General features: G+C 37.9%; 2 protein-coding genes across 6 annotated transcripts in view; one reads left to right on the forward strand and one right to left on the reverse strand.

The window, feature by feature from the left end:
- The window catches only part of LOC128738118 (G protein alpha o subunit), a 175,058-nt gene that overhangs the window by 53,164 nt on the left and 93,960 nt on the right, over window positions 1–27,934 (reverse strand). The window lies entirely within an intron of this gene.
- LOC128738117 (probable cytochrome P450 49a1) lies at window positions 1,054–27,764 on the forward strand. The gene is made up of 10 exons (XM_053832983.1): window positions 1,054–1,279; window positions 17,307–17,553; window positions 17,864–17,980; window positions 18,284–18,360; window positions 18,516–18,711; window positions 19,075–19,240; window positions 19,463–19,632; window positions 27,053–27,131; window positions 27,247–27,480; window positions 27,651–27,764. The coding sequence occupies exons 1-10, from the start codon at window positions 1,054–1,056 to the stop codon at window positions 27,762–27,764; spliced, it is 1,626 nt and encodes a 541-aa protein (XP_053688958.1).

The following is a 27,934-nucleotide window of genomic DNA, read 5'->3' on the forward strand; positions in this document are numbered from 1 at the left end:
TCGTATTTACGTCACTGCGCTCTCGGTGGGGTAGATTGTCACGAGGTTTGTGTGTAACCTCAATTCTCGAAGACTGTTTCTACAGATTGGCTGTGTTCAGCAAATGTTACTAGCATTAAACAAATGCATCAGTCAAACGAATCACAGCTGTTGAAGTGAATTTTCAGAAACAAAAATAATAACATTCAATTGGGAAAAAATAGAAGTACAAACGGAATCGATATCGAATAGCACACAATTCTAGCAGGGAAGGTAACAAACCGTTCAACACATTGAAATATCATCACTTATCGAGGCTGCTTGCTGTTTTCAAGAGGCCTTGAAGCTTATATACAAATCGAGAGGGTCAACGTTTTTCATATTGACTCGCAGCGTGGCGCGGCGGTCGGATGGATAATCTTCGCACTGTTTGCTGTCGGTTCCAACCGATTTGGTTGCCTACTCCGAATAAAGCGAAGGTTGACCTGACGGTTGACGGTACTGCAAACAGGTTTAAAAAATCATAAGATATTCAGCAGATGTAGATATATGTGTGAAATTTTTGCTTGACATTAGTGGATTTGAGCCTCCACTGTTTAGTATCCATAGCATTTTGATGTCGAATTTTGTGCCAATCACTATGCTCGAATTAGAATATTATTCTAATTTTTGAGTTCTTTTATTGACAGTCACAAAAATAGCTTACTATTTTGGAAATAAATTTTGAAGGAGCGTCTAACCCCCTTCGGAATGGCGGGTCTCCGTCTTCAAAGATGGTAGAGATCATAATTTAGGCGAATATTTCGCATCCCAGACGGGTTTGAAGCCGCAAACCTGTTTGGTTTGAATTTATAATGTTCATTCGAAAATCGGTGTGACGGAGAAAAGTGACGTGATGACACCGGTTTTCGATTTCAATCGACCATGCGGTAACAGTCAACCGGGTGGGCTAGAAGGTTAGACACCTCTCTCAACTCAGTGCCCTTAGAAGTGCCCAAACTTCGAGTGATCTCTAATTAATTTGTAATTGTTTCATTTTTTCTTTCCAACAGGCAAAGTTAAGATACGGAAAAAATGGTGGGACAAAGAATCGCAAACTCTTTACTCAAGAGATCAGCATTTTCAACGGCAATCAATGTGCTACCAAACGAAGTGGCTGCAGTACCACAGCCGAGTACGGCGGCAAGGCCGGAACTCCGATCGGCAGATGCCGGCGGTCACGTAAAACCTTACTCCGACGTTCCGGGACCGAAGGAACTTCCCCTGATAGGGAACAGCTGGCGTTTTGCCCCACTCATCGGTGAGTAACATATCGAAATTTCTAGAATACTGCTTCCATAAAATGTCACGTAGAACGAGTTCCTGAAGGCGGATGTAACATTGGTTCCTGGATTGGTATTATAAAAATTTATAACCAGAGCGTTGATTGAATTTTACGGCTTAGAACTTTGTAATCTTAACCTTTGCATCGAGGGTTTTAAATATTTTGGTAGATTCGCATCAAGTTCACATCAAGTTGATTTGCTATTTGTCTGTGAACGTTTCTCGTCTAGATTGGTTGAGAAAAGCGAATGAATCGTTAGTTTGAAAAACCCCACAAGCGCCATTTGACATAAGTGAATTTTCATGAGTTTTTGTCAATTTTGAATCGTCGGGTATTCCTACATCTTCTCTCAAATTCTGGAAAAAGGTTGGTTCCACAAACCCCTTTTAGAAAATCAGTTTTTGTTGTTTTCCTACAATTGTGTCAAAAACACATGTGGGGTTTCTCAAACAAACGATTCAAATACATACTTTCCTCATCTCTTTCGAAATTTATTTTCTTTCCATGTAAGAAGTGCAATTTTGAAATCCGTTGTCCTCTCCAACGATCGGAGTGTGCCAACGCATAAGTAAACAAGACACCAGTAAATCAGGCTTACCTTTTCCACATTAGCGAGTGCTCGCAGTTCGAAATTAATTGAACAATGATCATGTATACATGTAATACCCATGCAAACGACACGACTTCGAGGGAATTTACAGCAAACACCGAGGTCGGTCAAAAGTTACAGGGGGAAAATAACCCTTAAATCAGAGATGGCGTATTATGCAACCTCTCTGAATGGCTAAATACCGGACGACAGTGCGGGTCTGTAATGTGGACAAGGTCGTAAAAAAGAATCACAAACCATTGCGTTGTTGGTCCACGGCCTACTTTTAAAACGAGCGCACGTGTGTGCGTGTGTGTAAGGGTACTTACCCTGCGACCCAAAGTTCACTGACAATACCAGTTTGACATTACTATCGGTGTCAGTTTGATTATAAGTTGGTCCGAAAAATTGATTAATAATACGCGTCATACCTGTCAATTTTCCCCGCACTTTGTCAACAACAGTAGCAAAAGCCGAAAAGTGTTGTCCCACTTGGCACCTGTTGTTGCCCCGTGATACACCAATAAATGGCGGTAAATATTGCTGCATAAAATTTCATGAAACTGCCACCGAAAATCAATCATAATTAATTTTACGTTGTCCATTTTGTGTCCTATTTGGGCGCCACCACAAAACGGTATCGGTTGGTGCAGTAAATTTTTTTCTTAAACGGTTTGAATCTTAAATCTTTCGACAACAAGAAAGTGCGCGGGGAGTGACAACAGACAGATTATTGAGGTTACGTACGATTCAAGAAGCCCGCCCGCCGAAGAGCTCGATGCGCGGAGCACCGCCGTGACAGCCGCACGCAGCATTCGCAAAGGCAGGTGAATTTGCGCGAGTCATGGTAAGTTTCGATTATGGAAACTCACATTGTTGAAGGCACTAATTATTGTTACCGGCTTCGTTATGAACTCCGTCGCGTAGTGCTGCAGTTGTTGCGGTGCGGTGGTGGAGTGGTACCGGCTTCGGAGGCAATAAACCTGCCTTATAACGACGTTATGCTGATTGACGCAGCCACACGGATCAGTCCGGTTGCTTCCGATTCGAGTTGTAAGCGGCGATTTGAACGCGGAGGATCGTCGTTAATGTTGGGAAAGAGCAGTGATCGATGATGGTATATAGATACTTTGCGTAATTCTCCGGTGCCGGCAATTCTGAGTTGAAAAGCAATGTAATTTGCTTGTTTGTTGGTTGCTTTTTTCATTGTTTTCAATTGAGTGTTTGCTGAGTACTTAAGGTATATTGAACGATTGTAAAGCATTGAAAAGGGCGGTAATAATTTTTTAACCACTCAGACCATACATTGCACAAAATATGGAATTAAAATTTATATTTATGATTCTTGTGCTGTTGTCATAAAACAAATTTACAATTCGAACTCGATCACCCGGTCCGATGCTGATATGCATTCGCAGATCTCATATCGTATTACACAAAACCTATTGATCTTTCGTAGGAGCAACCAAAGTATAAAGGTTTTATTGCAATACTATCGACGTTAACCAACAACATACTTCATCGAAGATAATAAGTTAGTAAACCTAATAATCCCATTTTTGGTGTTGAACTTATTAATTGTTTATAACTAGAGCCCCAGCTCAACATCACTTATCTATTAGCCAATTAGCTATCTCGCACGCGCTTTTATTTTCTGCGTCGATGAGTTTGCCGGTAGGTTCATAATGTGGCAACACTGCCGCACGAAGCGGTCGACCCTTTTGTGCAGAGGGGATCTTCTTCGGTGTTTGAAGGGGAGAGGGTTTCTCGGTGGCGTTATAATTTTAATGCATTCCACAAACGACCGCCGAATTTAAACGCCATGGGCAGGTTGTTGCTAATAAAAAGCAATGATGCTGGTAATACGGCAATGACCGACTGGTTCGAATCTAGGCCGGAATTGGTCGACTGCGAAATATTATTCAGTTGCTCAAGTATTGAAAAGCACCTGGTGTTATGATATGTTGCACAGCTCCAATCTTTAAAAGAAATTTAATTGGTGTAAACAAATGCGCAATTTTCCGTGTTTGGAACTAGATCTTGTTTTAGTGAAGTTTAGTTGAGTTAAAATAAAATGTGAAACGTAAAGAACTGGTTACCAATTATCCGCTTCTGAGTTAGGAAGGTGCTAAGCACCATCATTTTAGACCCATTTTGGCTACAAATAATTTTTAAAAGTTCACAATTTTTGTTCCATATTGCACAAATTGTATTGATATAAAATGAAAGATGTTTTAATGTGCTTTTCAGAAAAATTACTTGATTAGGGTTCAAAACAGGGCGATTAAATGTACTAATTGGTGACGTAAATTTGAAGACATTTGATATTTTCAATTAGAAATTAATTAGATAATCAATGACAATCAGTATAGTAAGCAATGATAATCTTAAGTAATCACTAGTAACAATGATTAAATTTTAGTAACCACAAGAGCATGATTACCAAAAATTAATAGCTTGATATTTTTCCCTTAGCTGCACGTAAACGGACATTTCAGAACGAATATTCTGGCAAGAAAAATAACATGTTTGATTTTTTTGTGCAAGATACAGGGTATGTTGCTGCTTCGTCGTAATTGCCTATTCCCGTCTTATCCAACACAAATTAATGGAAATATCAGCATTTTATGATACACAATGCCAAACTAGTTATTCCTTAATATTTTAGTTTGCTGTCTATCATGCGCAATCAATCAAAGTGAGCTGAGATCTATTTAAATGCTTTTTATCATTAAAGAAGTCCTACCAGCCAAATTTCCTACGTTTTTTCGTACGACGAAGAAGAAAATGTCGACTAATCGTTTTAATTTCCGTCATTCACATATGAAAATAACTCACGCAAGGCATTGTCGTTATTCTACAGCCAGGAAAACTTGCCTGACCTGCAGAAATTTTGCAAAATAACATTTGTCATGCCGTCCTACACAAATATATGCGCGTTAGCTTCGTAAACATTGTTGTGATTTTTAGTTCGGACGACGAAAAATTTTGATGGATGGATTTTAAAACGGTACGACGAATTTAAGAAATAAAGTCAGTTGCGTAATTTCAATAATATGTCAACCAACATTTGAAAACGGGCGGATAAGCCAACTGTCAAACAGAACGAGTGAGTTATTTTTTGCTGGAGCAGCATAGGAAAATAAACTCTCACTCGTTCTGTTTGACAGTTGGCTTATCCGCCCTTTTCAAATGTTGGTCGGCATATGTTTTAATAATCGCTTTTCAGTGATTTCAAAGTTCACGGATCGGAAGGTAAGTGTGTTTTTGTCAACTCAGCACAAGAACTTTTGGAGTATTCATTCAATCCATCCAACAAATGATGAAAATGAGAATGGCTTAACTTACTACGACGGGAATTAGAAATAAACCCTACATTGCTTTCATTGTAGTTGAATAATTCTCGTAGAAACGGGGCTACTACCGATACGAGATTTTTAAATGTACGATCTTTACTTAATTGATCGAAAATGGGTTAAAAATCAGAATTACATTTTTAGTTCCTCGAAACAGTGGACCCGCCATTCGCAGTTTGAAAAAAGTGTAATTTTTAGCAAACTTTGAGACCTATATCGTGTGATGTTTCCTAAATTTGCAATGAAACAACACGGCTCTGTAAAAGACAAAAATAGAGCTTTCAAATGGAGTAAAAATTGCTAGAAATTGAGATTGATTAACTGAATATTTTCAATTTGTTAAAACAACCAGTTTTCGAAAATTGCGAAATTTCAGTGGCGCGCTGATTTTATCGACCTATCATATCAAAATGCACGATGAAATTAAATGCGCACATAGTGCAAACCAATGAAATTGCTTAAAATTTAATAAATATTCTATGGGACATTTTATTCTGGTCGCTATAAACCAAATCGTTCAGAATGATCTGTCAGTAAAACTACAGTACCGCCCCGCTAATCCGACAAATTTATAGCCGGATTAGCGAATTTTGACTCGATAATCCGACAGTCAAACTGACGTCAGTGTGAATTTGAAATGTGGTTTTGTTTACATCCATACGTAAACAACTCCGGAAATATTATAAAATATTTGTCGTAAATACACAATAACTATGTTTAATACTCAGTAATGCTCAATTTCGTCAACAAAATACTTTGAAACTCTTAGTTAGTGTCGAAATAAGCGCAAGCACATCAGTCTATTGAGAATAGCTATGAAAATATTATGGCCATGGCAAAAGTTAACTTCGTTAGAAGCATGTATCATGTATCATTTTCATTTAGTTAGAAAGAGTACCATTCTGACTCTAACGGAGATGCCAAACGAAGGTAGTATTCGATTGAAAGAAGTTAAGTACAATACTTTTTAATTCGGAATTTTCCGGATTAGCGAGATCCGGACTATTGAGTCGTCGGATTATTGGGTGTCGGATTAGCGGGGGGATACTGTAAAACTTTCCTGCTCACGGATATATTTTCAAGTTGACAAACCTAGCGAACTTATCGAGCGTTTGCTAGAAAAGCGAAAAGCAAAAAGCGAAAAGCTTTTTTAAATTATGGCGATGGCTGTCAAGCAGTGAAAGCTTAATCGGTTTTATTGCTGCTTTTAGCAGAGCGTGATACGACTACTTGAATTTATAACCTGACACTTATAACGGTTATCAAAAGATTCTGAGGAATGGGCCACTTGGTGAGAAAGCAGTTTTATAGCGGTCATCAGAAAGTTCTGGTGCAGCTCATAGTTTTATTAGCGGTTTTATGAAATTGGTCATGGAAACCGCCACGCGAACGAAATAAAACTTGGAATTGTTACTTGGGATGGGCGCACTATCCAATTTTAGCATTAACATTAACTACATGAAGCAATTATTAATTATCTGTAGCAAGGTTTACAATTTTCATGTAACGTTAAATCTTGGGGTGGCAGCCCTATAGCGACATAAACACAAATAGTAGACCTATACTCTTTTCTACCATATTATAGATAATAATCAACTCTACAATTGCTCATTACACTACTTTTATGATTTTCTTTCTTTACTGTCTTTTTGGTATTTTTCTGATGGCGGCCTTTCGTCATTTTTAAATATTTTTGGTCGCGTTTTTCCTGTATATTTTCATCGTCGTACACTTAAGGCGGAACCGAAAGTGGCTAACGTTATTGTATTAGTGCGACAAACACTGTACTGTACATCTCATGTGTTCGTCAAAACCCTAAACGTTTATTTGAATATTGTATCAGTATTGGTAATATATGTCAAATAGCAGAGCTTGCAAACATAAACAGCTGATCCGCAGCCAACCGCACTGACTACAAACATCGCGAAAAAGGGTTCGTTTCCTTTATCAAGGCATTCCGATTCAATCAAAATTAACAGCAGCAACTGAATAATGCGTAGGATCACTAAGATGTTTAATTAATCCGCTTGCATCGGATTGCGTTTTTGATTCCTGCGTTTGCGTTTTGTTTGTTTACTTCACTCTAAGCTCATCGATGCGGCGAAAGTTGAAAGCTCTTTAAAAGCTCATTGATGTGACGAAAGTTTGATACTGTGTTGCTGCTTTTCCGAAAATCGCTAGTTCAACGAAATATGTGCGCAACCAAATATCTATTAACTAATTCCAGATTATACGTTTTATGAACACTTAATGATCTATATGATCAATTAAATTTATTTTCCATTAGCAATTATGTTTTGCTGAGCGTTTATTGAGACATAGCAGATCGATAAATTGAAATACAAGTTTTAGGAAATTATAACAGCACTGGAAGCACTGATTACGTGGCGAAAGCGTGCTCTGCCAATACAGATGCATTTTTAAGGCACAAAACAATACATGCTTCGAATGGTAGCCATTTACGCAGCCATCTTTGAGCCACTTTCGGTTTCCCCTTAAGTCTTTTGTACATGGGACATATATGACGCGTAAACCGTGTAAAAAACTGTGTTAATTAAAAAATCGTCATAAAAAACTACAAAGTATACAGCCCTAAGAGTTGTACGAAAGGGTGTCGTAGGGCTATAACAGATCATTAGATCAAAGACTAATGTAAACTGCATTTCTGGCATATGCATGCTTATAAGAATCTGTAGGTGCCATTGTTTAAGTGAATGTTTAAAAGAGAAGAGCGAAATATTCAGATCAAATTCTTCTTTAAATGCAATGGTGGCTTTGAACATACGTGGACGGCGTTCATAAGCACAACGCCTACAACCATTCAGACATAGAGATTTCTTTTAAAAATCACTTGCGTGCATCATAAAGGTTGAAAGATACGGACATACGCAAAAAGTTCTTATCTTCCTACCACAGGGGTGAGGGGTGTCAACCATCATAAAATAAATTCATGCCTCCAAAAACCCCCAAATGCCAAATTTGGTTCCATTTGCTTGATTAGTTCTCGAGTTATGAGGAAACTTGTGTTTCATTTGTATAGGAGCCCTCCCCCCACCTCTTATGCCCTCCTTAAAGTTGCTCTCTTAACCCTTCCCCCCATAAAATTGATGGTCATTTTATCTATCCAACGACATATAAACTGTTCAGTTTAGTGCAGTAGTTTAGTAGTTATTAGCATTTGAAATCTTTCATTCAAACGTTACATTTCTATTTTCGTTTTCACAAAGTGCTACCCAGTCCCAGTAGAGTAAACAAAGACGTAGTCCTACGTCAAAAACCGCGTTAATTTAAAAATTATTAAAATAATCCGTGTAAAAAAAAACTTGAGTGTTTGGTTGTCTTTCGCCTTTTTCCATCGTTTTTTATCTACTTGTCATTTTTTTGTCATCTTCTCGTGTTTTTACCGTCTCTTTGTCACCTTGTTATTGTCTATTTACTGTCTTTTAGTCTTTTCATTAAGGTATCTTCGACGTCTTTTTCTCATCTTTTTACCATCTCTTTGTTGTATTTTTTTATTCGTTACCTTTTGATCATCTCTCTGTCGTATTTTTATCGTCTTTTTGCCATCTCTTTATTGTATTTTCTTCGTTTTTCGGCGTCTGTTTTTTGTCGCTTTTTATGTCGACTTTTCTTTGTTTTTTGTTATCTTTTCCTCGCCTTTTGTCGCTGTTTCGTCACTTTTTTACCATTTTCGTTATTGTTTGATGTCAAGAAAACAAAGATGTTGTTTTTTACTGTCGTTTCGTCATTTGGTCGTCGTTTTTCGATCGGCTGTTTATTGCACCTTTCTAGCATTTTCCGTGCTGTCGTTTTTTGTCACTGTTTTAATGTCTTTTTGACGTCTTTTCAGCGTATAATCATGTTGTTTATGTCTTATTTTTGTCTCCTTTCGTCGTCTTTTCGTCAACTTTTCATTGTATTTTCGTCAATTTTTCATCATTTTTGCATCACATTTTCGTAATCTTGACGCCGTCTCTTTGTTGTCTTTTCGTTGTATTTTTGGTTTTTGCCGGTGATTTTTATTGTGTTTTCTGAAGACCTCATAATATTTTAATTGGCCGGTGTTAAATCAGACTGGACCAGGTCGCAAAATTAAAAAAAAAATGAGTTAATGACAGCAAACAACAAGAATTTTCTAAACTACATTTTACTCTAATCAGACTACATAAATGTGGCAAACCACATAGAGTTATGAAATGATTTTGAACGATTGATCGGTATAAACCATACAGAGCAGCAAATTTTGAACACGTTTTTCTCGAAATCAGAGTTCTGTTACTTGGTTCGGCCTGACTTAACATCAACCGATTTTCGTGTAAAACGAGTAAAGGTAATTAATGTAAGAACAAGAACAAGAATTTCAGCTATGTGCTTATAAAGAATAACTGTATTCGCTTGACAGTAGTGAAGGATTTTGAAATTCTAACCCATTATAGGATTTATATCAATAATTGTCAATTGTGTGAGAAATAATAAAACCGAAAATATTTTGCCTTGTCTCGTACTTCAACAAGGAAAATATCAGACTTACCGTCGATTGATCAGTCGGGTGAAATTGATCACCGGGAACCAATGAGCAAAAAATTTCAACATGCTTGATAAAACTCTTTTCTGTCAACACAAATTTCGTTGCAGAAGGAACAAATTTGGTTCTCTAATTATTTGGAAGTGCCTTGATAGTTTCCATGAATAAAATAATGCGATAGAATATGTTCAATTTGACCCTTTAAAAAAATAAAACGATTGATAACATCATGGACTGAGACAACATTGATTTCTAAATCGCTATGAAAACAAAATGGAGCTGCCACCTGCGAAAGTTTGTTCTATTTGTTAAGTAGAATAGAGATTTATATAAGAGTGCAAAAGACAGAGAATACTTCACACAAATTTTATAAACAGTTGGTAGTTGTATGAGATCGCAAGAGATCGGTTTGTGCTTACATAGCGAAAGAGACAGTCAAGCTCCCATATATGAGGAAAATTAAATTATCAGTTTCAATAGATAGGTGACGATTGTATAAGTAAATTGTACATTTACGCATATGTACAGCTATGTTTAAAAAAAACGCGATTAAAATTTGCTTAATATGCCTTTTATCGTTCATATTTATGCAGCAGATGCATCAACCATGCTAATGTAGGGCCGACTGCCTCATTTTTACATTAGTTGCTATACGCGACATCAAAGTGAAAAATGTAAGTTTGTATTGACAGCATGGCAACCTTACCGTAAATCTAAAATAAAAGAAATAAAACAGACAAACGGACAGAAAGCAGATAAGATACTGGAGAAAATTCTATTTCACTAGGCTTAATTCAAGTAAAGAATTAATATTAGCGCTACAAAATCATTACTTTCAGTAGCTGCAGATTCCATAGCGTGCCTTAAATGGTGCAAACATTCGAGATTTAATATTTGTCATTTAGCAACTGAATATAGCGCAATAATTGAACTTGTGTAATTCCACCCTGCAGCGGAAACTTTCAAATTTATTTCCATGAAATAAAATCAATGTGGCGTGAAAAATACTTTAAGATTCCAAGCCAAATACGGCAGCTGTTTGATTAACAGAACGAAACGAAACAGCTGATGCTGACGTACGTACGCACGTATTAGCAAAGTGGGCCAACAGGTTAATCAAAAAAGCAGAAAAAAGCTAGAGCTTAAAATGCGTTATAATAAAGCATTTGGTAGTGAACAAACTAGTACAAGGCCAAGATGGAAAGCACATTTTTGTCAAACATTACATAACAATAAAACTCACTCACTAAACTGCGCTTTGTGGCGCTTGGTGTGGCATTAAGCAGGCCCCACCGAAGGTCGCGCGGACCGTTTGTCGCTTTCCTTTTGATTTGGTCATATGACATGATTCCACCTCTCTGGCTGGCTGATGCCATTTGTATTCAGGTTTCGTGTTATGCTTATTGTCGAAAAATATGAACTTTTGCGATTGTTTTCAGACGCAAACAATCGCGCTAAGACAAAACCTCACCGACCGTTACCGTATGTGTTGAATTACGTTTTGTCGCTTTGTTAGGTGACGACAACTTTTTTTTTCGCAACAACGATGAATATTTTATGGAATGAACCCCAGGCATTGTCCTTTGGAAGGACGGTTGTTTTCAGGACAATATCTTCAAAATAGGTTTTCTTACAAAAAATTAATAATATTATTTTAAATAGGTATTTTAATATAATGTAATAACAAAGTTCTTATCATCGAGAAAGAAAACATAGCAACACAAGAAAAAATATCGAACGAGCGTGAGAAAAAACGCTGTGATAGCAATAGCAAATCAATTTTTTTATTTGACATTGGCGGCCATACACTGGCGAGGCGGCATCGTGTGCGAAATGTAAATGTGTAAACAGTAATATTCAAATGGAAGATATTGGTTAATTAACGACTTGGCACCGAACGTACGTGCGTACTGGCATGTGTTAAATCTTGTAATTTCTTTGTGAATGATTCGACTTGAGGGTGGCACCAGCCCGCCGACTTTGTACTTGTACTTATTATGCAAAACACGGGCCGGTGTTCATCACCTTCTAGCATGTGCTGACCAACACCACCCGCCTCACGGTTTGCACTGACTGACAGGCGCTGCGGTTTACGAATTGAGTCATACTTTTTATGGACCTGGTGCCTGACTGTCTCGGGCCATCTTCGACGCAGACTTAACCGATGCGTCGTCTTTTCCGGTGCAAATTTTAACAGGAATAAACATTGGTTGTTGACGAAAATTGCGCAACATTTACACTGATAATCCTTTGTATTATTTGGGTTTCTCGAACAGCAAGGAACTTGAAAAAAAACGAAAACAAATGAATAATTATGCCAATACACGTGTTTGAACGTTATTCGTACTACCTACGACTTATGATGCCTGATGCCAAATTTTGTACTGAAAATTGCCCTTAAACCTTCTGCTTCATAATATTTAATAACTTTTCAGAAGTAAAAGGCTTTGAAATTAATGTTTCTCGAGGTGTTTCTATTAAATTTCTTCTAAAAAGGTGTGATAAAATTGATTGCTTTTAACTACCAATTTAAAGCTCTGGTATCGTTTTACAATTTGTTCTTTGGCGTGAAAAGGTTATCTCTTTTAGTTTCGTTGCAATTTAATTTTTAACGTATCGTTTTGGGTGTTGAATCAGTATGTGAAAACTGTACGAATTTATACATCGCGCATAGCGCACTAGATCACTGCGTGCGACGTACACGGCCTAACAAGTATGAAAAACAATAACAGCAATAACGATGTTTTTCATAAATTGAGGGTTCGCCTCCAGTTTTGCTTCATAGTCTTGGAAAATTCGGGCTGCTTAGGTTTATCCGCAGCTAGTAGCTCTTCAACCTGTAGTGTGCCTCCAGTGTGACACGAAGCTGTGGCGCAACTTCCCGAGCAGGAGCAAAAAGCAAAATAATATCAAAATGTGTTATCGAATAACTCATATCAAAATTTGGTCTTGTTTTGGCTGACATAGTTGGTAAAATAACAAAAAATAATAACAAAATTTTACTCCTTCAAGGCCAAAAGAATAATTAGGGTAAACGCACCATTAGTGGTGGTAGTACCAGTAGTGGTGGAAACTCGAATTATTCCATAATTTTTGCAGATTTTGGTACAAGTTTGATATTTATCAAATAATACCACCACTAATGGTGCGTCTACCCTACTTGTGTTATTTGAATAATAAAGCAATAACATGACGGTATTCAGAGTTTAGAACAACATATAACATATTATTAAGGTATTGAATACCAATGCAGTAGTATAGGAGATATTAAAAAATCGTTTTATAAAATATTTATAATCTAAAATCTCTTTATCAATAAAAAAAAATTTATGAAATATATCGAATATCATTTTAAGGCCAAAATAAGATATGATAACAAAATCAGTTATTAAGCTCATCTTACAACCACTGTTTTAAATATCTACTCAACAACAAAATGAGTTATCAATGTATCTCAATATCTATTCAATAACAAAATATACCATTGTAACACAGTTTGATATTGTTTTTATATTATTTTGCTCTTCGCTCCTGCTCGGGTTGGCTAATGCTTGTCTTGGGATCATTTCCCACTCTTCCCAAAATTTCAAAATTTTGAGGTGCTAAATAATTTGATACAAGCTGATACAAAGTTGGTAAAACCTTGTGCTCTCTGAGTGACGCGTCGGCCGATTACGTTTAGCAACCCAGGCAGTTTGGTGTGTTTTGTTTAATTTTCAATGTTATAAGTTCTGCTGAAAAGCATATTAATTTCAGGTAATGGAATTCTAGTCTGTCGAACTCGCGCCGCGCGAACGAAGCATTTAAATGTTTTCTTTTCCGTGTTTCGTATTTTCGCGCAAAAAGTAGGGCGCGCATTTCAAGTATTGTTTTAATTCACTGCCGCCGTTGGTTGGTCTGATTTCCTGACTGAATCTCTGAAAGTTATGTCTACAGAGAGTTAAATAGCGGGTATGGTCGCTACATCCCCCCCTTATAAACTGCTGCGTGTCTCTGAAAGAGAGGCTTAGCAAATGGGGAGGAATTCAGCCATTAGCGCGCTTTCAAGGCGGAGAAACGAATGGTGGAGGCCCTAACTTGCGGTTGGCAATTATTCTTCAGTGTGGTTTTTAATATACATAATACGTTCTTCAATATAACATATAATCGTTGTCTCAGAGATGAATAAAGTTAAAATTAAAAATCTCTTTTAAAAAACTTAATCCTTGCAATTGTGATTCAATAGTGTGTTTTTCGTCATATTTATAGTTATAAATTTCATAGTTGAACGTTTATTCCTTTAAAACTTTAAATCGCAAATTCGATTTTTAAATATAGACATCATAAATCAAGAAAAAAAGCTTAACAATAAGAAAGACTTTTCGCGCTGTTAAAAAGGTTTCACCGGTGACAAGAAATCGAGTAGCTGAAGACCAACATAGCCGCTGGTAGTTAAGGGTCGCCTACCGGCAGAGCTAGGGGAGTGTCGTCGTGGTTAGGCCACGTTTTGAAATTCGTCCTTAACTTTCGTTTCAAAAGGAATTTTGGATCGTTGCAAAGGTCTAAGAATAAGGTATATTCCGGAGAGTTTTGAACTGATTGCTTGAAAAATAAAAAAGTTATAGGCAGTTACGTGAAGACAAAAAATGTTGTCATAGTCGGGCCATGTTGTACAGGTTGGGCCACCGCAAAAAATCTAAGACATACGTATTGAAATTCTATATAGAGACATGAAAAGAATGAATTCCGTGAACAACGGCTCATATAGGCACAAATACCCTATTTTTAATTGCATTTTTGCGAAATTTTGGCGATATTGTAAAATCAATATTGCTACAATCGCCTTTTCCGAAGTGTTCAACTGCAATGAAAAAAAAAAAAACAAAAATCTAGGTTTTTATCGTATTAATTTTGCTTCATTTCATGACATTTTACGTGACTGACATTCTCTAGCGATTATTGGACTTCTGCGCTTAAAATTATGGTGGCCCAACCATGACTACTCAAGTGGTCCGACCTTTACAAATAGCGCTTTTTTAGTATTTTACCTTAGCCTTCCAGTAAGGTGGAGGGGATTTTTCTATAGTCTTTGTACAACACACTTCATACATTTTCTAAATTTATCTCGATAATTGTATTTCATGAATCATTTCTTGAAGAAAAGTTCATTGCGCCTGGAAAACTTTTTTTTGTAAGATTTAGTCACTGAATTCAGTACGGGTGTTTTGAATACAAGATTGAAACTCACAATATTGTGAAAAGTTAGCTATCACAGTAAGGAGTTTTACAATGGTTGTATCATAGATATCATGAGTTACTAAAACTGTAAAATCGTGATGGCCCGATCGTAACAGCGGCCAGATGATAACGACAATACCCTGTATAAATATGACCGAGAAACGTTTTACACCAGCCACCGGTAGAATGGATGGAATAGGTGACCTGTCCTATCTACAAAAAGGGTGATCAAATATAGAACTTAGCACGAAGGAAGAGTAATGAGGGACCTGAGAATAAACCCATGCTAATGTCACTTTGAAATCGAATGCCTTGATTATACTAAGCTTCTAACTCGCGACTAATCGCTTCTCAAAGCCCTCCCCCCACCTAGTTAATATGTTAATTTAGATTGTTTTATTCATATAGACGCTATTGTCAAATAGATTAATGTTGATTAATGTTAAATTACTATTAAGTAACAGTAAGTGAACAAACACGTCAAACATCATTACCATCGTGCCTGTGTGTATTCTGTGATTATTTCATTTAAGTTTTAATTTGTTCATCGGTTTCAAAATGGTTTGACTATTATTCCGCGATATACTGAGATCAACGGCCATAACATTTTATGGGTTTCATTTGCTTTTCTGAAAGGATAATTAACATTTAGCTGTTTTTCTATTCCGAATTGTCTGGTGCATCAGGTTTTTTTATATTACTCATCGTGGAAGCATACGGTTTGCGCAACCTGAATACTGCAAATGCGCGCCGGAGCTACATTCAGGTTCTTCTTTCTAAATACGCTAATGTTAATGCGAAGGTTTAGTTCTTTGTATAGCATGAAAGGTTGCACAAATTCGTAGTTCGTGTTAGTTAGTCAGTCAGTCAATTAGTTCTCTGTAAAAAGTTTATTTGCTTTCGACAGCTTTTGGAACAAAAGTTTAACGCTATTCCAATTCGCGAGAAAAATATATGTTGACAGCAAAGGCTTAACCTAACCTAATATGGTCATTCAAACACAGACGGTATTTATTAACATGAAAGGGCCAGGTAAAGTTACACAAAGAGATTTAAAATTTAACAGATAACTAACCGCCTCCATTCGTTCACATTTGAAGAAAGCGCTTAGCATTTTAATGTTGCTTATGTTCAACACCAAATGATAGATTAGGTACATCAAATGTCATACGGCACAACGACCTTTGACATACAATGAATAGGTTTTCTTCTATCCTTTTTGTCTCAGTCTAATGACACAAAAGTTTTTAGCCTCGACTATCATCACACTTGAAGTCAAGAATGCTTACTTATTAATTTCGTCCTTCTATTTTTGAATCAATTACATACACACTGTTTTCACTAGCATAATGGCTGACTGACTAATTGCTTAAATACTACGTTGAATTAATGTACCCGACCCACGGTAAGTAGACCTCTGGGTTAAATTGGAATACACACCTAATATATGGGCGGCGAATTTTACCGTCTGCAGGAGTCTGTCATGTTTCGCTCTTTTTCGTGAATGTGAACGCGAACGCGTTGTTACACGCTATGGGGCGTAAGAGAATGACACGCGAACGGGGAGTTTCTTGCCGACAACGATAGCCGCCGCGCCGTGAGCGTTGGACGAAGGAACCTGTCGTACCTGCCGAAAGCACATTGGGATAATGTGCTCACATATTTTACAAAAAATCAACGCTAACTGGAAAAGTGCAAAAGACAAAGACCATTTACCGAAATTACCGAAAGATTATTATGACTGCGTTTACTGCAGTGCATCGTCACTGTTCAGTTCAGCGGGGCGCACACAGCCAGGGAGAGCAGCGCCGAAGTTAATTATTTGGTAATTTATTCATGAATATGATTGCTCCACTTGTCTGTCCCGTTGGCGCCCGAGACCCAGACAAGCCCAGACAAACCGTCTCCACTCGTATAAGCTGTGCCGTGCCGCACTTGCACTTTTGCTGCTACGCTGCAGCACCTGCACCTGCACCTTCTCTTCTGACTGGTGGGCTGAGGATTCATAAGACCTGCAATCATTTAACATACGTGCCACTTTGTGTCCTCGTGAAGGATTTAGTTTTGATTTAATTTTGTTTGTGATTTATTACAACAAATTTTCTCAAATATGTCGCTTAATTCGGGGAAAAATCTTAAAGATTTTTTACTGGACAGACTTTCTATTCATTTGACTAGAATTCAAGAGAGGAATTCTCAACAGAAGGTTTAATTCGCTTTTCAAATAATTCAAAAATGATTGGTTTTTAGATTAAGACATAGTCTTACCCTTCTCAGATGCAAAACTAATACCGATTTTCGTTTCAATATTCACAGGCCAGTATCGCATCGAAGATCTGGACAAGGTGATGTGCGATCTGCATCGACACTTTGGCAAGATCGCCAAGGTGGGTGGCCTGATCGGGCACCCGGACCTGCTGTTTGTTTTCGATGCCGACCTAATCCGGGACACTTTCAAAAAGGAGGAAGTTCAACCGCACCGGCCGGCCATGCCGTCGCTGCGGAACTACAAATCCAAGCTGCGAAAAAATTTTTTCGGCGATAACATGGGACTGATAGGAGTGTGAGTATTCGCAAACGTCAGCCAGCTAATGTAACGATTTTCGTATGTGAGCAGTGAGAGCTTGGGAAGAAGAAAAACGGGTTCCGCTTAATGCGTTTTGTTTTGCGTCTACCTTTCGCGAGCTGCGGAACCGGTTGCACCAAAAAAACTTAAATGATTACGTGCCGGTCAAGCCACGTTTGTGGCCTTGAACTTGACCGTTTTTTTTTGCCGTCTGCCTTCCTAATCGCTTACTAGAGTTAGCGACCTATTTTTTCGTCAGGTTTGTGCAACAATTTTTCATTTTTTTTCTGCTTTTTGGTTTCAACAGACACGGCGAAAAGTGGGATGCATTCCGCGCTCAGGTACAGCAAGTGATGCTGCAGCCATCGACAGCGAAAAAATACATCGCTCCACTCGACGAAATTTCCTCCGATTTTATGTCCAGGTACAGTTATGATAATGCTGATTTCTATCACAAACACATTTCACCCTCGTACTTCGCGTACATTTAGATGCTCATGCAATTCATAAATTCCGCTCAATTCCATCAAAATATAGTCCAAGGAAGACTATGGCATGCTTCCATTCATAATTCAAGCCAACAGAAATCATCCTTGTACAGTTCAAAACTACGCCAAACAATAACCATATCAACAGCCAGGCCCATAACTTTAGTTTAATTAATCAACAACTTTTCTTTTTCCTCTTTTCGTTCCTGCGATTTCCTTCCTCCACTTGCACTGTCCAGAATACACGAAATGCGGGACGAGAACAATGAACTGCCGGGCGACTTTCTCCATGAGCTCTACAAGTGGGCGCTCGAGTGTAAATAGCCAACCATAAAAAAAAACTATGATAAAAAAGCGAATCGCTTTGATTAAACATAATCCCATTTTTTACTAAACGGAATCCGTTCTGTTTGTTTTTTTTTTTCTTTTTTCCGTCCCATTTTCCATTGCATCGAACGGACGAACGAACAGCGATAGGACGTGTGGCGCTGGACACCCGGTTAGGCTGTGTGTCGAAAACGGGTAACGAGGAATCGAAGCGAATCATCGACTCAATCAACGCCTTCTTCTGGACCGTGGCGGAGGTCGAACTGCGGATGCCCATCTGGCGGATATACCAGACCAGTGCCTACAAAAAATACATCGGAGCGCTGGACACATTCCGAGAGTAAGTGGACTGACGGTGGCGTTTAATTAGTGGTGGGTTATACCGATTTGGTGTCTGGTGCTCCGTGCCACCAGACCGTAGTTTTTTTTTTATATCGAACTTAGTAGTTGTTATCTAAGCATTTACGGTTGGTGATTTAATAATAGCCTCGCTAATCAGTTTGATCTGGAAGCCCTTGATATATGGTTACTCCCATTCATACCAAGGTCAAAAATAATTTTAGCATAACAAACTTTATCTTCCGCGCGCAAAGTAGAACACGTGCCCTGGCCAGGCTTTAACTTCCCCCTTTTTAACCTGGTCGGTTGGTCGATCACGAAAGTTCAAATGTTTTGCCTCCGTTCCTATCTTACCTATTTTTAGCCTCTGCATGCGCCATATCAATATCGCTATGGAAAAGATGAACAACAGCAGCGAAGTGAAGAGCGAGGAGCATATTTCGATAGTCGAGCGCATCCTGCAGAAAACGAACAATCCCAAAATAGCGGCCGTCCTGGCGTTGGATCTGATTATGGTTGGCGTTGATACGGTAAGCAATACAATACCCAACAGCAGTGCAGACCCCATGGCTCGGCTGGTGCTTTCTGTGTCTCGCATTCACAGTTGTGCTTTGAAGTTGTGTTCATCGATCGATTAAACGTATGGTTTGCGTCACCGCTAACCAGTCGATGTTCGCGCTTGTTCGACAGCGAATGCAACACAGTTAGCAACCGTTCTTTGTTGCATTTACTAATCGCCTTACGTTTCGTAGACCTCGGTGGCTGCTACCTCGACCATCTATCAGCTCAGTCAGAACCCGGACAAGCAGGAAATTTTGTTCAACGAAATCAAACGCAGCCTGCCTACGACTGATACGAAGTTTACGATTTCGATGCTGGAAACGATGCCATACCTGCGCGCCTGCATCAAGGAAACTCTCAGGTGAGTTTGTGTTCGTCGAGTTTTCCAGTTCATTGCTTTATGCACTATTATTATCTAAAGTAGGTATAAATGTGGTTTGGACTTGGACTAGCTTCTTCAAACTTTTGATGAATTGATGAATTTGTAATGATAATAGCATTTTTGCCTATTTTAACATCCTTTCTGATAGTTAACCAATGTTGATTTGAGCAAAAATCATATTCTTGGATACAAAAAACTGGAAAATATCAAACTTTGATGCAGAGCCCGACATCGTCGAAACAAATAAATGAAACTGACTTCCTCTTACCTTCGCTTCATACATGAAGTAACTTGCTTCATTTGTTGAACAGAACGTTTCAAGCAAGCTTCAGTTGAAGTTGGTGGCTGTTTCAATTGACGACGGCAGAAAGTCAGGCACGATTTGTCGACATTAGTCTGAATCTGATAGTCATGATGGAGTGAAACCCGTTTCACTGACGCTGACTTGAGCCAGTTGAAACCGAAGCTTCACTGCTTCATTGTTGAGTGACGCTATGCAATTGAAGGTGACGTTGTCGGGCCCTGGTTTGATGAGTTTACTGAGCTTCAGGATTGTTGAAGGCTATTTTCGAAGTTCAAATGAGATTTACTTTTAAAAATTTCTTCGTGTTCGAATGAAAAATATGCATAAAGCTTGCAATTCAATGTTTAAGATGTAAAATGGTTTTGCGATGGATTCCATATGGAAATAACTACTTTTATAGAAACAAGATCGATTTTATCTCAGTGGACTGATGTTGACATTTTCACCTCTGTATATCGAGAAACGTAGCATAAAATACCATTCATTTTACCAAAGCACTTCTTTCTTCTGACATCAAAGGTTTTAATCTGGCCCAGCTGTTTTTAGTTTTGGGTTCATTTTTCGACAAAAATCGCCACTGCACAGTGTAAGTAGTGTCTAAGTAGTTGAAAATGAACGGTTTGCGAATCTTATTTGTAGGTGTGAAATTATTAGCATTTAACTGTTAGCTTAAATAAAGTTTCTGATGGATTGCAGAAGCTGCTAAACACCTGTTAATGAAACAGGTTAAGCCTTCTGAATGTTTCTAGTAGATAGAAATCATTAACGAAAAAACTCTCAAGTCTTTAAATAAGCTTTCGTGCTTTATTTCATAGGGTTACACCGCTTAGCAAAATCTCTGCTAATTACGTTTTTTTACAATTCAAACCTGCTAAATAAAGTAAATAGGTATTGCTTTCGGAATTCAGCGGATGTTGTTGCTTGTGGCAGTTAGAATAAGGGATACAATCGAAATATCAAATAGTCTTAGAGATTTGAATTGAACCGTTTGAACATAACGGGTGTCAACAAAAATTTTGGAATTTTTTTCTCAAGCTGTCAAAAAAACACAAAGATACATGAAGAAGATCTGATTTACCGAAATTAAAGATACATTATCCATTGTTGAAAAAAAATTAGTGTACATTTGAAAACGGCAATCGGCTGTTCGGCCAAGCTTCCGTTTGATGTCTGAACAGAAGCGTTGTACGGCCGTCATGTCAACTTTGCGAATGCATCTCTTGATTCTACCAATCAATTGTTTGCAATTCGTGGCTCTCCAGTTATTTTTGTACACCAAGGAATTCAAAATCCCGAAGAAATCTTCGATTGGGCGCACTGAGACAGATTTGTCGGGTCGTGGTTTTTGGATACAAATGGGATCGAATGGGTATTCAGGAACGATTGTGTTTTCTGACGTAATGCGATGATGCTCTATCCGGCCAACACACGTATTGTCCATTTGCATGATGTTTTTGTAGAAACGGGATCAAAATTTTCTTCAAACATTCGTCTGGCACATCTTAATTGATAGCCAAACCCGAGGGCTTGTTTTTGAAGGCACGAGAAAGAGAACGATGCTCTTCTGCGTTCATAATTTTTGCTGATCTTCCACTACCTTGCTTGCGAATAGTTGTTGGGCATCTTAGGATTTGGTAAACAGTCGACGCCGCAACACATTCGCTTTTTAAATGTTGTACCGTATACTTTTTGCCGAGATTTCTGCGGCAGTTCGTCTTGTTTCAACGTCATTTTAAGCAAAACAAGGCAAGCATAAACAAAACAAAAAATATTGACAAAAAGAGGAGAGAGACAGCTAGCACATACAGACTCTCATTTCTCTCTGAACTCGTTTGTTGCTGAGTATAGGGGCTTCAAAAAAATTCTAAAATTTTAGTTGTCACCCGTTAGAATATCCAAGTAACATTTTAAGTTTTATTATACTCTTCAGATGGTTTTAACACTTATTTTATAAAACTACCAATAAAACTTAGAGATCCCCACAACCTTCTAATAGCACCCAGGTAGCCAATATGCATTACCAATGCTATTCAAATGCAAGCCAATAAGTATTTAAGTCGTCTCAAATACTACTTAAAAACTACTTTGGCAAAATATACAGCTACTTGCCTGCAGATCCTCTTATAGTGCTGACAATACTGAATCTGCTTAGTTGGTGTCGAGGTACGATGCTGGTCTAACAAGGTCAAGTTCTCAACAGGACGTTTAAACCCAAGGCTTTGTCTCTTGCTGATAATGCTGATTTGCAGCTGATTACCGACAAGAAGAATTTGAATAGAATTTCGGATGCCAAATTAATGCAAATAGACTGTCAAACGGCTAAAAACAACAACGTGTAGTATGAAATGCCAGATATGTTATTAAGCAGTTGATTTACTGCTTTTGTTAATGCTTATTGCTTACCTGGGCAGCTATAAAACCATTCTGTTAGTAAACCACTCTTCAGAAGTTTTTTATAACCTCTATAAAAGTAAGGTTAATAGCTTAAGTAGTCTTATTACACTCTGATGAAGTCAGGAATAAAACCGATTATGTGTCTCGCTGCTTGGCAGCAACTGACATAATTTTGTTCTATAAATTTAAATCAGGCTGCTTGCTTTTTCAACTTATCAGATCATCCTAAGCAATTTGGTTTATGGCGACCATAGTAAAATGTTCGAAAAAATAAATAACAAATTTCCAGCAGTTTTTGGAATTGTGCAGCATATGCGCATTAAATGTTATCATGCATATTGGAATAGGTTTCTGGTAAAATCATTCCCGTTGCTTCCTGTGATATGAAACCTGATTGACAATAAAATAGTTTTGCGATGGATTCTATACGAAAATAGCTTTTGACGTAGGACTACGTCTTACCACAGGGTGTCAATCCAAAATTTAGATTTAGGCTAGTATTGGGCGATACGGTATCGGTATCGAAAAAAAAACTTTTGGATCGATACCCAGCGTGCCGATACCAGTCAGTATCGATACCTTTATAGTAAAAGTTAGAGAAACTAAAATAAGAGGTGTAATTATGAAGTATGGTGACTAATTTAATTGCCGGGTATTTTTGCGATAAATAAACTAACTGCGCAAAAATAGATCCAGTCCTAGATCTTCAGTCAAATTTCAATTTAAAACCCAATTTCAAGTCAGATTTCGTGTCCGATATCTGATCCGATAAAAATTCAATTCAATTGCAAATCCCATTTCAACTAACTTCATTAGAGTGACTATATCCAGAGTGGCGACAATGTCAAAATTGGAATGATAATTATCTGTCAGTGTCATTCCAATCGAGCAGACGATCTATCCAACGCGTATGCAGGAAAGGGAAAGAAAAACCTTGGAAAAGCCGCATTGCATACATTTGGGATGACTTGTCACCATTCTGTATATAGTCACTCTAAACTTCATGTCTAATTTTAATTCCAATTTGAAGTTCAATTTTAAGTCCACTTTAACTCCAATTTCATCTAAAATATCAAGTTGAATTTCAAGTATAAATTCTAGTTAAATTCTATGTCCAATTCAAGGCTAATGTTAAGTAAAATTTCAAGTTCAATTTCATGCCGCATTGCAAGTACTGCTTCATGTTTAATTTCAATTCAAGTCCAATTTGAATTCGAAAATGTAGTCCAATTTTAAATTTAGTTGAAGGCTCAACTTCAGTTTATTTGTCGTAAAGTTTCTAGTCTGAATTGGTCCAAACTTAAGTCGAATTTGAGTTGAATTTTAAGCATTATCTTAAGCTTAATTCAAAGTACAATTTCAGTACAAAATTAAATTTAGTTTCCTTGAAAAAGGTGGAATAAAACCACCGAAACTTCGGATATAGAAGCAAAACATCGTTTTAGCTGCTAAATACAGACTACATAGCCGAAAAACAGGACCTGAAAATTAAATTTAATTTGAATTCAATTATTAATTCAAGTACAGTTTAATATCAGGTTCAATTTCAAGTAAGTAAGTAAGTTTCATTTTATGTCTAATTTCAAGTGCAATTCCAGCTCTGATAGTAAAGTTAGTTTCGAGTGCGATTTCAAACCGATTGCGAATTAATTCGTATTAAATACATAAATATTTCTTGAAGTTCACAGTAGAAAGAACCCTATCAGTGTATCGGTACCGGTGGTATCGACATTTACCGCCCAATATTCCAGCCGCATCATCCAGTTTTTTAATAACATTGTATCGACAGCCGAATATCGATATTTCGATCGATATTTCTTACAGTATCGCCCAATGCTAATTCAGGGCAGTATCACGAAAGAATTAAAGATTTTGAACGCTAATCGCTCTTCATATTCAGAACGTATTTAGATGATCTCGCTTGAATCGCTCGAATAGTGAAACTAAATAAAATTCTCATAGCCCTGCCCTCTAGGCCTTCCCAGCCACGGACGACTATTTATATACACCAAGCGAAAATACACGTTTGTTTTACGAATTCTTTTATTGTTTTCTACCACGAAGTAGATTGGAAAAATCAGTCCTGAATGCTTCGTACATATAAAAGTATACTCGTATGCGTACGAATCGGCATCTATCGGAAAATAGTAAAATCACTATTTCCTGGAAAAATCTGAAATGATCGGCAATCGAAGTTGAGCTCGTTTGTCATATTATCGTAAGAACAGTCGACGACGCCATAACCCGCAGAGCCACGATGATTGCAGGACACAGTTGCCAAAGTATATTCTCTCTTACGTACAATATACTTTCTAAAAGAATACAAATATTCTTTCTAAAAGAATACGAAATTATGTTTTCATTGAGTAAACTATATGGCATATGTGATAGACACAGAAGTTACACACAGAATAGGTATAAAAATGCTAGTATGAAGTACGTAAGGAAGCATCCATTTATTTTGTAATGCATTTTTGCTTCATCGTAAGATTTTTCTATGCTGTAAAGCTAACAGGAAACATACAATTCCCGCTAGGAACTGTGGTTTACCAAACCTTCTTTCTTTGAAAATGCATGCAACTTTGGAACCACCGAACCGATTTCAATAATTTTAATACCAAATGAAGAGTATTTTAATGGGATGTTTATTGCTATGCTCTATAATAATGTATGCATTGAAAAAATGCATTGATATTAGCGATTTTGCATGTGTCACGCTGCACACCTGGTGGTGAATCGACCTGCGCATCGCCAATTGTAGTAACACTATTGTGTGCAGAAAAAAAATACAGCCTACAGTTGATTTGCAGCAAAATACCCACAAGCACGCATAAAATTAGTATTAAACATATCGTTCACTCAATAGCGATTATACCAAAATAAATGCAGTGCCGGTTACAGCAAATAACCGACGATATCACAATTGATCTGCAGTGTTGGTCGCAGTGAAGAAGAAGAAAAGGAAAACCACATTATTGGCGTTTTATGGTAGCAGAATTTAAAGAAAATACTTTTCATGTTTGTATAATATGCATATTGAAGTGCCATTTCAGGTTCGAGCAATTTCTTATGGAAATGGCATATTTGAATGCATTATAAAAATAATTGTGCAGCCACAAAAATAATTAAATTTCACGACTTTCTGCACTATACGGTACGGTTATCCTGCATTAAACAATTCGGTTATCCAATTTAAACAATCAACAACAAAAAAGGCATAAATAAAGCACAGCATAAATTGCAATCATTTCACCACCCGACGGCGGCAGGCGATAAAACGAGGTTTTATATTTCGTTGCAGTTGCAGCAAATGGTTGAAGTTTCACCATGCTGCCGCAGCAGTGTACAATGTTTATTATAGTTTGCAGTTTATTTTTTTAAGCGATACATTTATTCGAACGGTAATTTATTGTAATTTTACGTGGGTATTTTCTTTGTTTGAAACATTGTTATGTCAGAGGTGAAAATTCAAAGGATTGCACTACCTTTTCAGAACTGTTTCATTATTGACACATCTTTCGAAAAAAATGCTAGATTTTTGACATAAAAATATTTAACAGAAAGAGTGCTTTAACACGTTTTTTGCTGTTAATATAAAGAAAAATAAACCAATTGAGCTATGAAGCGGCAACTCATTTTATTCCTGTCATGCCGGCTGGTATGTTTTTCTCCATTTTTCCGCTCCACCAAACCTGTTGACCAAAGGGGTTCAACACAACATGATATTTATACCGACAATCTACATCCGCACACTTCCGTTGTCGACAATAAAAATAAAGCGAGTGCTTTTCTGTGTTGTACCTGCTAAGAACAGGAACGGAAACAAGTATAAAATTGCTAGTCACCTCTGTTAATAACCTTGTACCTACGACGAATTTTCCGACGTTCCTCGTTTTCACTGATATTCAATGTTGCGTCGAAGTTTTCAATTTCACACGTGGTTTGTAAAAGCTTCTACTTGATTGCTGTGTCAATCTAGGGGAAGCTTTTCCGGTTGGTTTACCCCCAGTGCAGTGCAGTGAAATTGATTTTGAGTATTCTTGACTATCCTTTCCTTTGAAATGAAAAGGGATAAAAGCATCCGATTTCGTATCACTCAAACTCGCCATTAGTGCTTTCAACCTAAACGGGATCTTCCGTGAAACGGCTCACAACATTTTGTTGAAACATAATTTAATCTTGAATTTAATTTAAACTTAACTGAGCCCCTTTCAGAGACAAAAAAGCGCTCTGGAAAACCATCTATTTTTTGTGGTTGGTCAGCATAAATGCGTGATGTTTTTTTCTTTCTCGGATGAACTTTGGCATTAGGCGAGGGCTCCTGCCAAGAAAGAAATATTATTCTTAGAAAAAGTCATTTTTCTTTTATGCTTTTAACATCAGGGACTGCCCAACTGTCTGGCGAAAGTTGTTGATAACAGAAATAAGTTTGACGGATCTGCCCTTTTCGTCGAATTTAATCTAAAATCGACTTTTATACATCTTTGATCTTGCGCGTTCCTTCCAACTCCAAGGACACCACATGGCGTGGTGTGTGTGCGTCTGATTTCTGATTTGAAAATGATTCTGTCACATTTGAAGTTACATTTCCGTCGCTCGAATATTATAGAATCATCCTCTCATTTTCCTTTTCTCATTCAATTTATCGTCACATCATTAGCTTTTCGTATCTAACTTTTTCTCCCCGCCTTCCCTTTTCAGAATGTACCCGGTTGTGATTGGCAACGGACGCAGCCTCCAGTCGGATGCCGTTATCGGAGGATACCATATTCCCAAAGGGGTAAAAACGCCGGATCTAACCATTTTCACTTTCACTCGACTGCCAGTCATCTTTGCCATTATTAACCTACGCTCGACTTTGCTGCGTTCTTACTTTTCTAACTTTCTCTCCGTAGACCCATGTTATTTTCCCTCATCTGGTCGTGTCTAATCTGGAGGAGTACTTCCCGGAACCGGACCGCTTTCTGCCCGAACGGTGGCTCAAGCGCGGAGAGCTGAAGGAGCACGCCGGATGTCCACACGCCGGCCAAAAAATTCATCCCTACGTAAGTCTACCCTTCGGTTACGGTCGACGAACCTGCATCGGTCGGCGGTTCGCCGAATGTGAGCTGCAAATTCTACTGTCCAAGGTAAGGCCTAAAACTAAACGATTACGCTTTCACAGCCGCAATGCCACTTCCTCTTTTCCGGTGAAAAAATAAGTAAAATAGATAAACATCGAGTGCGTGCGTGCCTAGCTTGCCTCTGCCTGGTTTGCTTGACCTTTTCTATTCTTTTACATTTGTGTTTACATTTGTAGCTTTTCCGGCGGTACCATGTCGAGTATAACTACGATAAACTAACCTACAAGGTGAACCCCACGTACATCCCCGCCAACCCACTGAAGTTTAAACTAACGGAGCGCAGCGACTGACACTCTATGCGGTACCTGTTTGCCGAGCAACAACAGAATAGCTACCGGGATAGTGTCTAAGAATCAGCGTAGAACTACTGGGAATTATGCTAATGCCACCTTCCACCTTTCCTTCCCAGTGCAACCAGTGAGTGGAACCAGTGAACGAAAAACGAAAGCACACCGAAAGA

The sequence above is a fragment of the Sabethes cyaneus genome, chromosome 2, assembly GCF_943734655.1.
Source record: "Sabethes cyaneus chromosome 2, idSabCyanKW18_F2, whole genome shotgun sequence".
NCBI lineage: Eukaryota > Metazoa > Arthropoda > Insecta > Diptera > Culicidae > Sabethes > Sabethes cyaneus.

Coding starts and splice junctions, on each gene's coding strand:
- LOC128738117 (XM_053832983.1), top strand. CDS start 1,054: ATGGTGGGACAAAGAATCGCAAACTCTTTACTCAAGAGATCAGCATTT. Junction 18,361..18,515: donor CTACAAGTGGGCGCTCGAGT/GTAAATAGCCAA, acceptor ACGAACGAACAG/CGATAGGACGTGTGGCGCTG. Junction 27,132..27,246: donor GATACCATATTCCCAAAGGG/GTAAAAACGCCG, acceptor TTCTCTCCGTAG/ACCCATGTTATTTTCCCTCA.